Raw genomic sequence first — 15,152 nt, 5'->3', positions numbered from 1 at the left:
CCCTACAGGTTTTCCTTCCCTCTCCACAGATTCTGCCCGGCAACATCAACACTTACAGCGAGGTGGAGAACGCCCTACAGCCCATAATATTCGCCTCAAAGATACGCATCTATCCGTACGGCCAGTACGATCGGACTGTCTGTCTGCGTGCCGAGATCGTCGGCTGTCCCTGGGAAGGTGAGTCGTTCGAGTGCGATAAAAATACGACATGAGCAATGATAGTGTGGAGAGGCTAACAGAGTTTTAGTGTCGGCCGCTAATTTATCAACCGAAAGGAGGAGGAGGCCCCTGCCACGAGGAGGATCTGTGCCATGGCCAAAAGCGGCTTAAGTGTTCGCTCTCTCCGTCTGTCTGTTTGTCGCGAAATTAGCATGGCATTGCCCCAAGAGATACAGATAGATGCCTCCGTAAAAGGCAGTATGGCAGTGCGGCAGAGCGTACCCTGGGGGGTACTCTAAATAGCTGAAATTCAAGGCATACTATTCTTAAGAACCAAACATAAAGATATTTCCCTGAAAATTACAGGAGCAGACCCGCACTTTAGCTGGAATTTCCACCAGATAATCCCAGCCAGACTGCGCCTATATTTAGACGAACCCTCGCCTAGTGTAGCGCATTTTTTTTGTTTCCTTTTTAACGGCCATGTGTACTTGAAAAATATCGCGTGCAGACATTGGGAAAACATACCCAACCAAAATCGAAATCCCAGACGACGACAAGTCCAAAAAGGCAGCAAAAAAACGGCAGCAGAAGAAACCTGGTCTTGTCGATGTTTGCACGCAATTGTCAAGTAGTGCACGGAGCCGCGAGTCCACACAGAAACAAGTCTGGACAAACAAATTTTTCTATAATTTCCAGAGGGCCAGAGGGGCAGAGGGGCAGAGCGGCAGAGAGTCGGAGTGCCAGAGTGCCAGAGGAGTGGAGCTCCAGAGCCTAATGACAATTTGTACGTGGCCGCTGGTATCCCTTGGGAAAAGGCGCGGAAGTTGAAAATTATTCTGTAAATTAACGCAACGTTTTCCAAGCGGGTTGGTGAGGTGGGGTGGGGGGGGGTGCCCTCTCCGATAAGTGGCGCCGCCGTTTGGGCTCAAAAACTATGCATACGCCCACTTCTACGGTGGTGGCATGAGGCATTGAGGTTTCCAGACATGCAACCCGCTCCTGACCGACCGACCGACCGTTCCACACACATTTTGCGGCCATGTCATTTGATTTGCTTGCCCCACGGGCCACGGGGGGAGGCACATTTCATATGCAAATTAAACAAGATAAGATGGGGAAATGGGTCTGCAAACAGAGAACAGAACAGAAAACACTAAAGTGGAGCCAGAGCGCAGGGGAATACTAGACAGCGGAATGGGTGGGGCGGGGAGGGGGGTCTAGACAAGTGCCAGACCTTTGTTGGGGTGGGGGGGTAGGGGAGAAAGGAAATCAATAAATTTCCTCCCTTTATATCTGTGTCGATTTCATTTCGATTTAATATGCCCAAAGATGGATCATAATTGTTTATAAATTGTGGCCATAAATTCGTTGGTAGCAACATTTCAAAATGCAAATCGATACGAACCGCGCCGCACCCATGGACAGGAGGCCGCACCCAGAGTTGCGCCTGGAAGCGCCACAAAAATCCACAAAAAACAAATGTTAGATCGACCGACTGCTGCCCCTCCAGGTGGGTCGGTCACGTCATGGCCCACGGGCCCAGCGGCCCAGAGATTATCTCTAAACTTTGATTTCACAAAAAGCGACACTAAACACAAATTTGTTACAAAGCTTAGCCCTTCGGATCCCATCGGAATGAAATTGGAATCAGAATTTGGTATTGGAATTGGAAATGGGAATTGGAACTGGGCTTGAAGTGCATTATAAATGCAACAACTGATTAGCGTTAAGCCGGGGATTTATGTGGACCACCGCCACTCCACTCCACCCGTTCATGGCTATATAATTTATGGATCTTTTAAAGGGCAGTGGGGCCTGAGGTTTGTTGAGATGCTGTTGAAACCTGAAGCTCACTGAAGAAGTTGCTTGGGTTTGGGCTTGAAAGTTGTGTGGCGCAGCGACAAGTGGGTGTAGCCAAAGATTATAGTAGCTCTCCTCGAGTGGGAGAAGAGTTTTCCAAGAGTGGGAGAGACTTATATAACATTACTGATCAAAAGATAATCAAAATCTAATCAAAATCTTTGAAAATCTCAGTTTAAGTAGAAAAAAACTTATTCTGTGCGTAATTATAGAACGATTTTAATGAATTTTGGCGTATAGATAGATTATAGCTATTTATATAAGTTAACCAAGTTTCATTGGAATATCTTGCAAATTGTTGACACCACAACTTTTTTTGTTATTCAGACAGTAATAAAAATAATGCTCCGATTATAATGATTTTTGGTATATAAAAAGATAATGGCTATCCATAACTATTCAGAAAGTCTGAGCTTAATATTTTGAAAATTATAGACCCTACAACAGGCAGAAAATATATGGAAAATATAGTTGCGATTTTTACTCGTAAAAAGTATAGTTCTACAAAAAATGTTCTTTAAATTTCATTTTGTGAAATACCAGAAGCCCCCTCTCTGCCTTAAGGGGTCTGCAGCTCTTTCCCCTTTCTGTATCTCCTCCAACTCTTCAGTTCACTGAAAGAGACCACTCATCCATCCATCTTATATCCTCAATTTGACTCATCAACGTTGTCGCTGTAGTCGTTGTAGTTGTCGTTTGGGTTGCGTGACGGGTGCCCCAAAAAAAAACGAACAACAACAACAAAAGGAGGGAAAAATTACATTTTATATATTGCAGTTTCAGTGGAGCCGCCCCCGCCATTTGCCATCTTCCACGCACTTAAACAAGGACTCCTTGTTCCTTACTTTCGTTATATATTTTTTTTTTGCTCATTTTTTCGGCAGTATTATCCTCCCTGTTAGCCCCCCCGTCAACAATCTGCTGCTGCTGCTGCCACGACACGCAAATAAGAATCGCATGCAAGCACGCGAATAACAAGGCAGACAGACAGACAGACTGGTAGGGAGGAGGGAGGAGGGAGGAGGGGTAGCCCCAAACAGAGGAGGAGAAGCACTTGGCTACCCTCATATGTGGCTGGTGGACGGTGGACATTGCGTGAATGTTGTGCTGAAACGCGCGTCGTCTTAAATGTTTTTGCAGTTAATTAAATACACAATTTTCTGTATGCTTCATGGCGTGTCCCTGTGTCCCTGTGTCCCCGTGTCCTTCTGTTTAATTCTTGTAATTAAACGTATGCCTTGAATAATAATTAATATTTTCCACACACTCGTACAGTGATCGATAACTGTCATTTCCTACCTGAACGAACAGACAACAACACAACATCATCATCATTATCTATGGCTATAATTATGTGTAATTATGTGATTTTTGGTAATTATTGGAAAATTCCTTACCTGCCCACGTGCCTGGATTGTGTAAATAGAAATTCTAGGGAAATTAGTTAAACGTACCCCCCCATTATCCTTCCTATAATTACACTGAGTGCCCTGCCCGGGCAACCCCTAACTACTGGTTCTTTTTTCCTATACAAAATGTAATTGTTTTTGTTTTTTTGGGGAGAATGAAAGTGCACTCCATGGACGTAATTAGTGTCAGGTGTTTGTTCTTTCCCACCCACCCACACACAGACACGGATTGTGGGTGGGTGTATATCCTTTAAGCGTAGCAAAAATCCCTGAAAACACTTTGTTTTTGGGTCTGCGCCGCAGACTCGAACATAACTCAGTGCCTTTGGCTCCGCTTCGAACATTTGACTTTGACATTGAAAAACTATACCCCGAAAATCACCAAACCATTGGGGAAACCCACTCTGAAAATTTTGTGCTAAAAATAAACCACAAAAACCAAATGGCAGACAGGGTAGAGAGCGCAGTAGAGTGGCCACAAAACGAAATTATGTTTCAAAAGTAACTCAATATCCTTCTCCCTCTCTACCCCTCTCCCCCTTTCCTTCTCTGTTGGAAAGTTCCGCCTTCGCTTAGGGGAGAAATACAAGAAAAACTTTAAATTTTACCGCAGTTTAAAAACCATCCCCCTGCCACCTAAACAGGGGTGAGGGGGGGCTGCCACATATTGTCAGTCGTTTGTCTGCATCACGTGACACGGAACGCGACGTGACATGACGTGTGTGCATGTGTTCCTCTCTCTCCCCTCTCTTTCCACTTTCCCCTCTCTACGGTTCTCATGTTACGCTATTTCTGGGGTTTTTGGTATCCATTCCACGAATCGCTTTTGGTATTTAAAATTTCCTTTCTTTTCCGTATTCCTTTCGCAGAGGGCATCGTCTCGTACAGCATTCCGAAGGGCGTGCAGCGCGGCATGGAGGTGGATCTATCCGACAAGACATACGATGGCAATGAGCAGGGCGATCGGTATGTGGACGGTCTGGGCCAGTTGGTGGACGGACAGAAGGGCAAGGATAACTTCCGCACGGATATACATGGCTTTGGAAAGGGTAAGTGATGGGAATTTCTTCGAAATATATTATATTTAATTGGAAAAGGGTACCCAATAGGGTACTATTTATTGTGGGTATTCGTAGAATAACTTGTCTTTTGGGGATGTAAATACTTCAAACATAGGTCTCCCATTCAATATTCTCCCATATATTAAAATAAAGGAAACTCTTATTATTGATTACTCCGAAAAGATCTCTTCTTTGGGAGGGTTCTCCAAAGATTTTTGGACAGAAATCCTTCCGTAACGATCCATTCTTCCTTTGAAGATCATTATCAAAATCTGTATCTCATTCTTAAGACCACAAAACCCTACTATAATCGTAGATACCCTCCTAAAAGATCCTTCTAAGCAAAAGATACACAATTTATATTTTCCCTCTCTAGATTTACTGCAGCTTCCTGCAAGGCAAAACTTTTGCGGTGCCTAAAAGGTTTCCACTCCCCCCCTGAAATCCAGTAACTTTTTGAACCTTCCCCCCGGCCCGCATAAAGATTTATGGCAATAGAAAAAACTGATTAACATCAAATAATTACAAAAGTTGCACCGACAGAAAAAGCATAAGGCGAGGTCCCGACCGGCGCCCCGCCCCCATCCTGAAAGCTCACTTCATTGAACAACAAAAATGGCAGGCGGGAGGGGGTGGGGGCCAGGCTGGGCCAGGCCAGGGCAAACTTTTGGCTTTTCGCAAATAATTTGCCTGCCGCCACACCACAACACAACACACACAATAAACGAGAAATAAATAATACCCGGGTAGCCGTAAGTTTTTCGGACTGCGACTGCGACTGCGACTAGTATTTGCCGGAAAAACTTGCACGGATATCCAATCCTCCACCGACTAGCTGTAAAAATGTAAACATTATGCATATTTGATAATTTATGGCAACACTGGCATTCATTTCCGCCCCGGCGGCTACCCGAGGAATTTTCGCAATTCGCCGCAAGTTTATTTTTTGCCATTTCGCACATTTTCACTGCCGTCTCGCCCCTGCCCTGCGCGCCGAGTGCCACAGTTTTGGCAAATGGCCAATAATCGAAAATTATTGAAAACTTTTACGCCAGGAATAAAACTTTCGGTCAGACAATTAGACATGCAGTCGCTGTGCACCGGAAACCCCTGGAGAACCCCTCCCCAACCTCCCTCCCCCTCCTCACACAGAACGAAGTTCGAGTCTCGCTTGGAATCCGAGACATCGTCGAGACAGTGGCCGCCCATAAAATGGGAGTTCGCATTGCATCATGACAAAAGTTTTGCCTTCATTTTTTTTTCGGGCACTATTTGCTCCTCTTTTTTTGGTTTTTGTTGCTTCTTATTTGCATTGTAAGTGGAAATCAATACGAGAATTTGAAGGGGGGGTTCCCTTCCTCCTCCACTTGCATATTGATTGCCTCCTGTTTGTCGTATAATTTCTGGTTACAGCTACCATTCGTAGTGCCAGTTAATATTGCCTGACTTATGCATGGAGCGCTCTCTGGCTCTCCCTCTCTCCCTCTGTAAGCCCCCCACGTAGGTGGGTCTCCCCACTGAAATTAGGGCCATGCAAACAAAAGGCACCACCAGCAGCCCCTGTAGTGGTATCCAGAAAGAAATGGCTTAAATGTCGCATTGGCCATAATTTCTAGTTATGTCCCCAACCACCCCCCCCGCTAGACCTTCGTGAGCATTTATTTGCTTTTGTGGGGGGGGGGCAGAAAACTTCACCCCCAAAAGCTTAAATAGCTTTACATGTCAGTTCTTTTGGGGTTTGGTCTATTGATTTTCTCCGCTCGACCCCCTTGGCCCTTTATTTCATATGGTTTTCTGATGGTTTTTTATTCGTTTTTTTCCGTACAGGTTATGAATGGATTGGCTGGCGGAATGATACGCCCGGTCTGATGGGCAAACCGGTTGAAATTGTCTTTGAATTCGATACGGTACGCAATTTCAGTGCCATCGTCCTGCATACGAACAATATGTTCACCAAGGATGTTCAGGTGAGTCCACCAACAACAACAAAAAAAGGGTGTGCTAACCCCTTCCGAAAAGAGGGGATGGCTTTTAAGTGATTTTATTGTGCGGTTCAGTAAGCGAAAGAGCGGATTATATTCATCGATTTAGATCGATTCCTTAATGCTTCGCCGCTTTCAAATAAAAGTATACCCCTTCTAAATATCATTCTTTAACCCTTCTTAACTCTCTCTTTGTAGGTCTTTGTTCATGCCAAAGTCTTCTTTAGCATCGGTGGACGTTACTTCTCCGGCGAGCCCGTACAGTTCTCGTACATGCCCGATACCATAATGGATCATGCCAGAGATGTGACCATTAAGCTGCATCATCGTGTGGGCAAATATTTGAAAATCAATTTGTACTTTGCCGTCAAATGGATAATGCTATCGGAGATCAGTTTTATATCCGGTGAGTAAACTCGAACACTCGTACGTGCTTGCAAGTGAATGAAAATGAATAAAAATTGCCAGAAAATTGCCGAGAATGAGAGGGAGAAGGACCTGAATCTGAATGCATTTTTCAGCTTCATTTCACTTTCGAGTGGTGGTGGAAAATGTAGGAAAATGTAGGAAAATGCAATGCATTACACTTAACATAGAGGGGATAAAACATTTTTCCAACATTTTGGCCAACAACAATGGTCGGCAGAGGGGCAGGGCAGCAGTCGAGAGATAAGCAAAAGCAGAGAAAAGAAAATCCCTCTCAATAGAGAGACCCCTCCTTGGCTTAGGGGTAGGAATACACCCTCTCTCTGTCTCCGGGAGGGTGCAGTGCCTTTTGGCATGTCCTGATTAAATTGTACCAAGTGCAAGGCTCATGTTTAGCTACAATATTTTCATGCCACATTTGCTGCATCGGAAACTGCAACCCTCTGCACAAATTGCTTTGATCCTCGGCTTGGCAGCGGTCACTGAACCGGAGACAGAGCCAGTCCAGAGATCATTTATATTCATTGTAGAGTTCGGGGTTTTTCCCTCCCCGACCCCCAATCGAAGCGTAAATCTAGGGAAATCCCACACCCTTGGCCAGGCAGGCAGCAGTAGGTGTGAAAAGCGGACTAGGGGATAGATTTCCATGGATCCATGGACTGATTTGATTGATGAGTCAAATAGAGCGTGCCGCATGAATAGGGGATTTCCCGTGTGCTGCATATTACTATTTTTCCGGCCAGATGGTTTTACGGGATTTAGGGCCCCGCGCCGCCGCTCGAAGGGGTGGTGTTTTCATGGAGAAAGGAAGTTGGCCCATAAATCGAATGCTAGTGAGATTTTTATAGTTCAATTAGGAATAAAGAGATTGAAAACAGGAACAAGCAGAAGGCCTGGTGTACCTGAGTAGGAGCTTCAATGGGAAAGCGATTTACGAGGGGAAGAAGATCTGGAAGATCTTTTGAAACTGCGTCGCATAAGAAGATCTTTTGAAAGCAAATAATGGCTGAGAAGACTCATTGGGGGGAATGGCATTATGAAGATCATTCCATTTCCAACAATCATCCTTTTATCCGAACGAAACAAACGATGTCCCTCTTGAGCAAAAGTTTTCCGAGAACAATTCACTTGAAGATCCAGTAATCCTGAAAAGCATTACGCGGCACAAAAACCGCTGTCCCAAGGATAACCAAAAACAAAAAAAGAGAATATGGGAAACCACAAAAGTTCCATGCGGTGTGCTGCTTTTTGGGGGCAGCAATTACATGACGAACCAGAAACAGCATTTGTCACGCACACAAAACGAGAGAAAGACCAGAGATGGTATGGTATGGGATCTGATGGCGATGGCGATGGCGAGGCAGGAGGCAGGAGGCAACCAGCTGTTTTTTCTGTATTTTTTTGTATGCCACTCGAGCGAGGGAAAGGCCTCAAAGAACTGGGGTAAGGGGTAAACAAAAGACCAAAACGCACGTATCTTTCGAGTGTTCGTTTCGTGTGCGTATATTTTTATCAGGCACTATACCGGAGAGATTTAACCCCAATTTGTGAGTATTTTTTTTTTTGCTGGCTTGCGGTGATTTGCTGTCGCTGGAGTTATATTTAAAGGTTTTCTCTAAAAATACAAAAGGAAACCATGAAAACAAAGAGCAGGAGAGAGATGAGAGAGACCCTGGGGACACACACAAAGAGAATTAGTTATAAAAGAAAGGAGGAGGCATGCCACAGAGCAAAAACAGGAAGGGATATGCGGCATATTTGCCATTACTTTTGCCTCCCCCTGTGTCTCTGTGTGTGTGTGATAAATGTGGCACGAAATATTTTAATTATTTTAAACGTTTTATGACGACCACAGAGAGAGCCAGGAGGCAATGGGCTGGAAGAGGGACAGAGAGAGAGATTCTAGAGATATTTCCCCTTTTACAAGTAGGGAAGCGCACAGGAAAAAACACACAGCGACAAGAAGGACAATGGCAATGTCGAAACAAAAGCCCAGGCCAGGCCAGGACGCACACACACAACCTTCCAGGGGATGCCTTGAGAGACCCGCCTGTCGTCTAAGGAGCTCAGGCGACATAACTCAAAACAGCAGCCAGAACCCGTACTCCCTCCAGTACTCCTCCCCGTACTCTTTTCCACTCAGTCAGCCATGGGACGAGGACGAAGACGACTGGCGGGCAGGCGGGCAGGCAAGAACTTCACACAGTAATTACGCCATTTACTGTCCCGAAGAAAACGGGGTCACCCACTCAAGGAAACGCTTTTTTTTTGGCAGCAGCAGGCCAGCCCGGAGCGGACAAAAAACAAGAGGTGGAGAGGATGAAACATTTCTGCTTTGTTATGCCCTCAAGATGTTGGCGAGATAAATGACAACACTTCTGGGGCCACCATCGCCGCCATATGCTGCTATATTCTGTAGTTGGGAGGAGCGATTCCATAAGCCTGGGAAATGGTATTATTTGGAGATCAAAGGAAACTCCTGAACAGGTGCTGCGGTGCCTCAGACTCAGGGTCTTGGCTAATAATCAGGCCTAAGCCTTAGGAATTATGGAACCCTGGAGTTATTAACGTTCGCGGATGGTTTGGGGATGATTAAACCCGAGGATAACTGAGCCCTGGGGGTTGATGGAGCAATGAAAATTGATGGAATGGATAGATATGATAGATTAGAAATAATTAGGAAAAGGAAGTACGGCGTGCGGGAAATTAGAAGGATGGCAGACTTAAAGAACTCAGGATCTATAAGAGATACAACTTTGATGTTGATGGGAAAAGGTAGTAGGAAAAATATAAGCAGGAATATTTAATGAGAGATGTTCTAGGAGTTCTCTTAACTATTATAGTCTATGGTAACTCATGATGTATGAAAGATACGACTTTGATGTTTCTGTGGGAGCAAAATTAAAACAGTATAAGAAGTATTTTATAAGCTAAGAGCACTGTCAAGTATATGATATGATATATGGGATATACGACTTGGGTTTTCTTGTGAGAAGAAGTTGAAAAAATATAAGCAGAAATGTATGGTAAAAGATGGTTTAAAAGTACTCTGAACTATTATAACCCATGATAACTCATGATATATGGGAGATACGACATGGGTTTTCTTGCGGGCAAGAAGTTAGAAAAATATTAGCTGAAATATATGGTGAAATATGTTATAGAATTACTCAAAACTATTATAGCCTATGATAACTCATGATATACTAGAGATACGACTTTGAAGTTTCAGTGGGTAAAAAGTGAGTAAAATATAAGCATAAATATACAATGAAAGATGTTACAGAAATACTCTAAACCATTATAGCCCATAGTAGCTGATGATATATGGTAGTTTTAACTACCATTTTTCCACTGTTACAAAGCTCATGGATTGCTGAAATGATTCCAAAAGAGAGGCATGCTCAAAAGATGATAAAACTCAACATATCATATGATATATGGGGAGGTTCCTGCCCACAGTTACGCCAATCAAAACGCACTCCAAGCATAACTTTTACAATGAATACGGTTTCCTCTTGCATATATTAGGCATTTAAAAATCATTAGGAAAACAAAAATCCGAATGTACCGAATATAATGTATATTCATAAGACACGAGGGCTCTGTAGAGCGAGTGACGCCCCTTAAAAAACAAATCAAATCAAACATCTGCACACAAGACCTTTTTTTTTGTAAAACAGACCCCGAGACCGAGGCGGAGACCCAAAAGTTGACAGGAAATGAACACGTTAGAGGTCATATATAGTGGAAAAGAAAAGCGTGTCGAAAGCGAAACAATTTAAAGCAGAACGAAAGGTGTAAGGCAAGGGAATACGAAAGAGAGGGAAAAGGAAAGAAGAAAGGTAGAGGAGGGCGAAGAAAAACTAATCATTGAAGCGCAGCTGTGCGCGGCGTCGGCAAAACTTCTGAAGATGGAAATGAAAATGAAAATGAACTTCAACCCAATCTAACTCGTTCTGTGTCTCATTTTGCCCCTTCGCTCTGTTCTCTCCCTTTGCAGTCCCCGCCATGGGAAATTTCACAGACGAGCAGGAGCAGCGCAACAGCAACTCGCCCAGCCAGGCGCAGGATACACGCGAGTATCCATTGCAGAGCAACGACTATCAGCACAATCATGGCAAAAATAAAATGAACGGCGCCGCAAATGGCGGAGGTGCAGGAGGCGCCACTGGTGCCTCATCCGGCGGCGGCGGCGGCGACTCCAAGTACAGCAATGGACCGCAGTGTAAGTTGAATTCAATTAAACAGAAAAAAAAGCCTTTCCTTTTTTGCTAATTATTTAGTTGAACAATATTTACATTTAATTTCGTTTCGGTGTCGTTTGTTAATTTAAAATTTAAATTTTCTCTCTGTTTCCATTGCAGTAATTGCTCCACGGCCCATTGATCAGGAGCCGAACGATGCGAATTTCATTGGCGTTGTCATTGTTGTCCTAACAACGATAATTATCCTTTTGGTGGCCATCATCCTGTTCATCGTGTCGCGCACTAAGCGGGCCCGCGGCAGCAACGTCCTGGATGCATTCCAATACAGCTTCAATCCGAATACCCTGGGCGGCAATGTGGACAAGCATCGACAGAATGGCAATAGCATTAAGGTGAGACCATCAAAGGAGTCTGGAGTGTGGAGTGTGGAGTGGAAGGGTCTCTGTGTGGAAATTCCTGCCTTGCGCTCGAAATTTTCCACATAATTGTTCAATGTAGCGTGGAGTTTCCACATTGCTTGCGTTCTACGTGAGAGTCTCTCTGGACCCGGCATTTATTTAATAGAACTTTACCACGGGCTGTGTGGCAGGAGAGTGCCGGACTCTGCTGTTGATTTGTGGGGGTCAAGCGTAAGTGCTTGAGCAAAAAAAAAAACAGAAGAAAAAACTTTAAAGTTCGCACAAAACAGAAGGTGGTCGAGTAGATTCGTAGCCAAGACTTGTGTAAGAGAGAAAATTGGATTAAGGAAGTTTTCCAACCACCTCCCTGCCCCTTCAAGTGGCGGGAAAGTGTGCGAACGCAACACGAAGGAAAACTATCCAAGTAGAAAGATTTGAAAGCAACAGATAAGGGATTTGTTTCGGTGTAAATCCAGCAACTAATCGAAAGGATACAAATGTATCTCCTCTGAATTTTGGGCACCTCTTTAATGACAAACCCCTCCCCTCTTCTCCCTTTCAGGCCAGTGTCGATGACAACGATTCCATCGGCAAGAACAGCCTCTACCACGAGCCCTTTAACGTAAATATGTACACGAGCGGCGTGAACGGCTACGCAGCGGTTAATGATTTACAGTGCAACATGACGCCAGACTATACAGGTGTGTACCCCAGTGAACCCTCCCCCAAACACCCCCAGACAGACGCAACCCGCGGTAAATCCTCGCTCGCGTCACACATTTCCGTTTGCTTGGGCGCTCATAAAATATGGCTGCTTTGCCGGCAAAACTAATGCAAATAAATTTTTCGTGGCAATTTCCCCTTGGACTAAACCCAACTTTTTCTCTCTCTGTTTCCCTTATGGCACGACACACAGATGTGCCGGAAGGTGGCTACGCGGTGCCCCACATGCAGGACTATATGCCCTCCACTAAAATGGCAAACTCCGGCGTGGGCATGGGCGGGGGATATGTGAATGTTAGGCGGACACCGCCGCCACCGCTGAGCAGCATATTCCCCAGGCCGCCGACTGTGCCGCCGCCGCCCATGGAGAAGTATTATGCCACCACGGCCATTTTCAAGCCCATCAAGGGGGCTGGCTCGGGCCTGAGCAGCAGCGGTGGCACCAGCAACACGAACACCGTCAGCAGCGGCGGGGGCAAGAGCAGCCACAGCAGCCAGCAGGAGCACAACAATGGCATCTACGACGACGGGATGGGCACCATGAACTCCCAATCGACGGCTCCGATGATCAATCCGTACAGCAGTGGGAATAGTTCGGCGGCCGCTGCTGCCGCCGCCGCTGCGGAGTTCCAGCGGGCCAGAACCTACAATTTCCGCAGCTATCCCGATAATCTCTAGTTCGAAGCCTCCCTCAAGTTGGCAGCCGGCGGTGGAGGGGCAGCTGGGGCTGGAGCAGGGCCTGGCAGCCGCTTAAATGCGGCACCCCCCGCCAGCAGCACCACCATGCCGAAGAAGCCGCAACATTTGAGCCTCGCCAGCAGCACGGCCAACAGTGGCACCACCGCCAATGCTGGCAGCAGCGGCAGCGGCAGCAACAGCAACAAGCCCAAGTACAGTCTGACCCTGCACAACAGCAGTAGCCATAAATATGCCACAGGCGGTGGCACGAAGAACAACCCACTGGCAACAACAACACTGCGCGACAATCATCATCAGAGGCAACACCTCAAGGCTTTGCGGCTGACACGGGATGCAGCACCTGGCGGCAGCTCCGACGCGGACTACAAGCGACCCACCATGACGGGCCTGACGGGCGGTCTGTCCCCCGGTGAGGATCTGGTGGGTGTCCATCAGAACAGGACAATGGCCACCATGAAGCCCCTGGCTTCGGCGGCTGTCAATGGAGAAGCTTCAACAACTAATCTAACAAAATCGATGGGGAATGGAAATGGAAGTGGAAATGGAAATGGAATGGCGAACGGTGTTATCAGAACACAAAACAACAGGCTGTGGTATCATTGATGAAAACCCCATATTAAATGGATTTGAGGTGAGTGACAAAGAACAAAAATTTCTAAGATTATATTATACATTATAATAGAGGGTTAGGAAAACATCTAAAAACGATGTCATATCTTGCAAAAAAATACTCCAAACATGAAAGAATGAACGAAAGAAGTGTCATCCATTTCCCTTAAAGTCGAAAAAGTTAAAATATACTTATACTTTTTCCATACTTTTCCTGGCACAGCATTAAACAACCATTATTTCCCATTTTCTTTCAAATAAATGCTTGAAAAACTTGAAATATTTATAAGAAAAATTAAAAATGGCATATTTGTATTTTCTAAAATTGAAAATAAGTCGAATTTGAAATCAATGAATTTAATTCGAATTTTTTTTTATTTATTCATTTTTTAAATTTTAAAATCAATAAATAAAGAATATAAATTGAAAATATTAAATTTTTAGTTTAAAGTTAATTTTCAGAATCCCAAATTAATATTTATTTTAAATTTTTTATTAAAGAGTTACGTTCATTTTTTTTCATAATTGTTATTATTATGATCCCTCGATCCATGATTTTTTCCATTATTCCGTCTAAAATAATGGTCCGATCGTAATGATTTTTATTGGGTAGGCAGATAATAGTCGTCTTAATGTTTGTGCCAAGTTTCATTATGATAAACCCATAAATAATACTCTTTGCTGCCTTCTCAAAACTAAACCCGTCATTTCCACTCTTTTCTTTCCCTTTACAGCGCTGAAACTCTACACGAAAATCCAAACACCAGCAAGAAAACGTTACAAAGTCAAGTACAGAAAGATAGAGCCCGAAACCAGAAGCAAAATGGATAGAGGCTGATGAGGAGGAGACAGCAAGCACAAAGCGTCGATAACAATTAAACCCACTGAGCAAACCGGAAACGAAACAGATACAGAAACCGAAGCGAAACGAAACGAAACGAACGTGAAGGCCTACCTATCATAGAGTAGCGTCAAATCGAGGAGAGGAGAGCATGCCAACGAAATAGGTAAAGGAATGTATGGTAGAACACCCTGTAAATATAAATAGAGTACCCACATTGCATAGAACAGAATTTTAAACAACAAAAAGCGCATCGTAGGACAGAAAAACAGAACGAAAGAAGGAAAAATCACTTGAAAGATGAATGAGAATATACATGAATAATGAATATATAAAAACGAATTTAAGGTCTAGCATTTAGCGACATTCATTAATTTGTTTATAAAACGAAAAGCAGACGAAAGAATATTGTATTGTAATGGATTAATAATGATTAAATGACTCAAAAAAAAAACTAGCGTATAAATAAAAAAAAAAGTTCAACTGATTTTTAGTACCTTTTCGAAAGCAAAAATACACAACACTGAAAGAAAACACTGCAACAAAAAAAAAAAAAAAAAAAAACAAAAAACACAAACTGTCAAACCTGTAAACCTGTAAACCTTAACCCTCTGACTGTATCTATCTATAAATCCCTTAATCCCCCCTCCCACTCAACCCCACTGTAAATTTCTGTGTATAAAACTTATAGAGAGAGATGTCGTCGAAACAAAATTATGTAGAGAAGAGGTCGAGAGATACAGATAGGATATATGATGATAGGATGATAGAAGG

At 44.1% G+C, this 15,152-nt stretch overlaps 1 protein-coding gene across 1 annotated transcript in view; it reads left to right on the top strand.

The window, feature by feature from the left end:
- Positions 1-14,942, top strand: part of LOC108162129 — a 37,424-nt gene extending 22,482 nt beyond the window's left edge. The window contains 9 exon segments of the mRNA XM_017296708.2: positions 30-177; positions 4,301-4,480; positions 6,320-6,459; positions 6,673-6,880; positions 10,904-11,128; positions 11,268-11,500; positions 12,069-12,207; positions 12,423-13,559; positions 14,272-14,942. Of these exon segments, the coding sequence (XP_017152197.2) occupies positions 30-177; positions 4,301-4,480; positions 6,320-6,459; positions 6,673-6,880; positions 10,904-11,128; positions 11,268-11,500; positions 12,069-12,207; positions 12,423-13,531 (2,382 nt within the window). The 3' untranslated portion in view covers positions 13,532-13,559; positions 14,272-14,942.
- The last annotated feature ends 210 nt before the right edge of the window (positions 14,943-15,152 follow it).

Source organism: Drosophila miranda, chromosome 4 (genome assembly GCF_003369915.1).
Source record: "Drosophila miranda strain MSH22 chromosome 4, D.miranda_PacBio2.1, whole genome shotgun sequence".
Taxonomy (NCBI): domain Eukaryota; kingdom Metazoa; phylum Arthropoda; class Insecta; order Diptera; family Drosophilidae; genus Drosophila; species Drosophila miranda.
The sequence above is the reverse complement of the archived record's forward strand: the minus strand, read 5'-3'. Positions and strand labels throughout refer to the sequence as shown.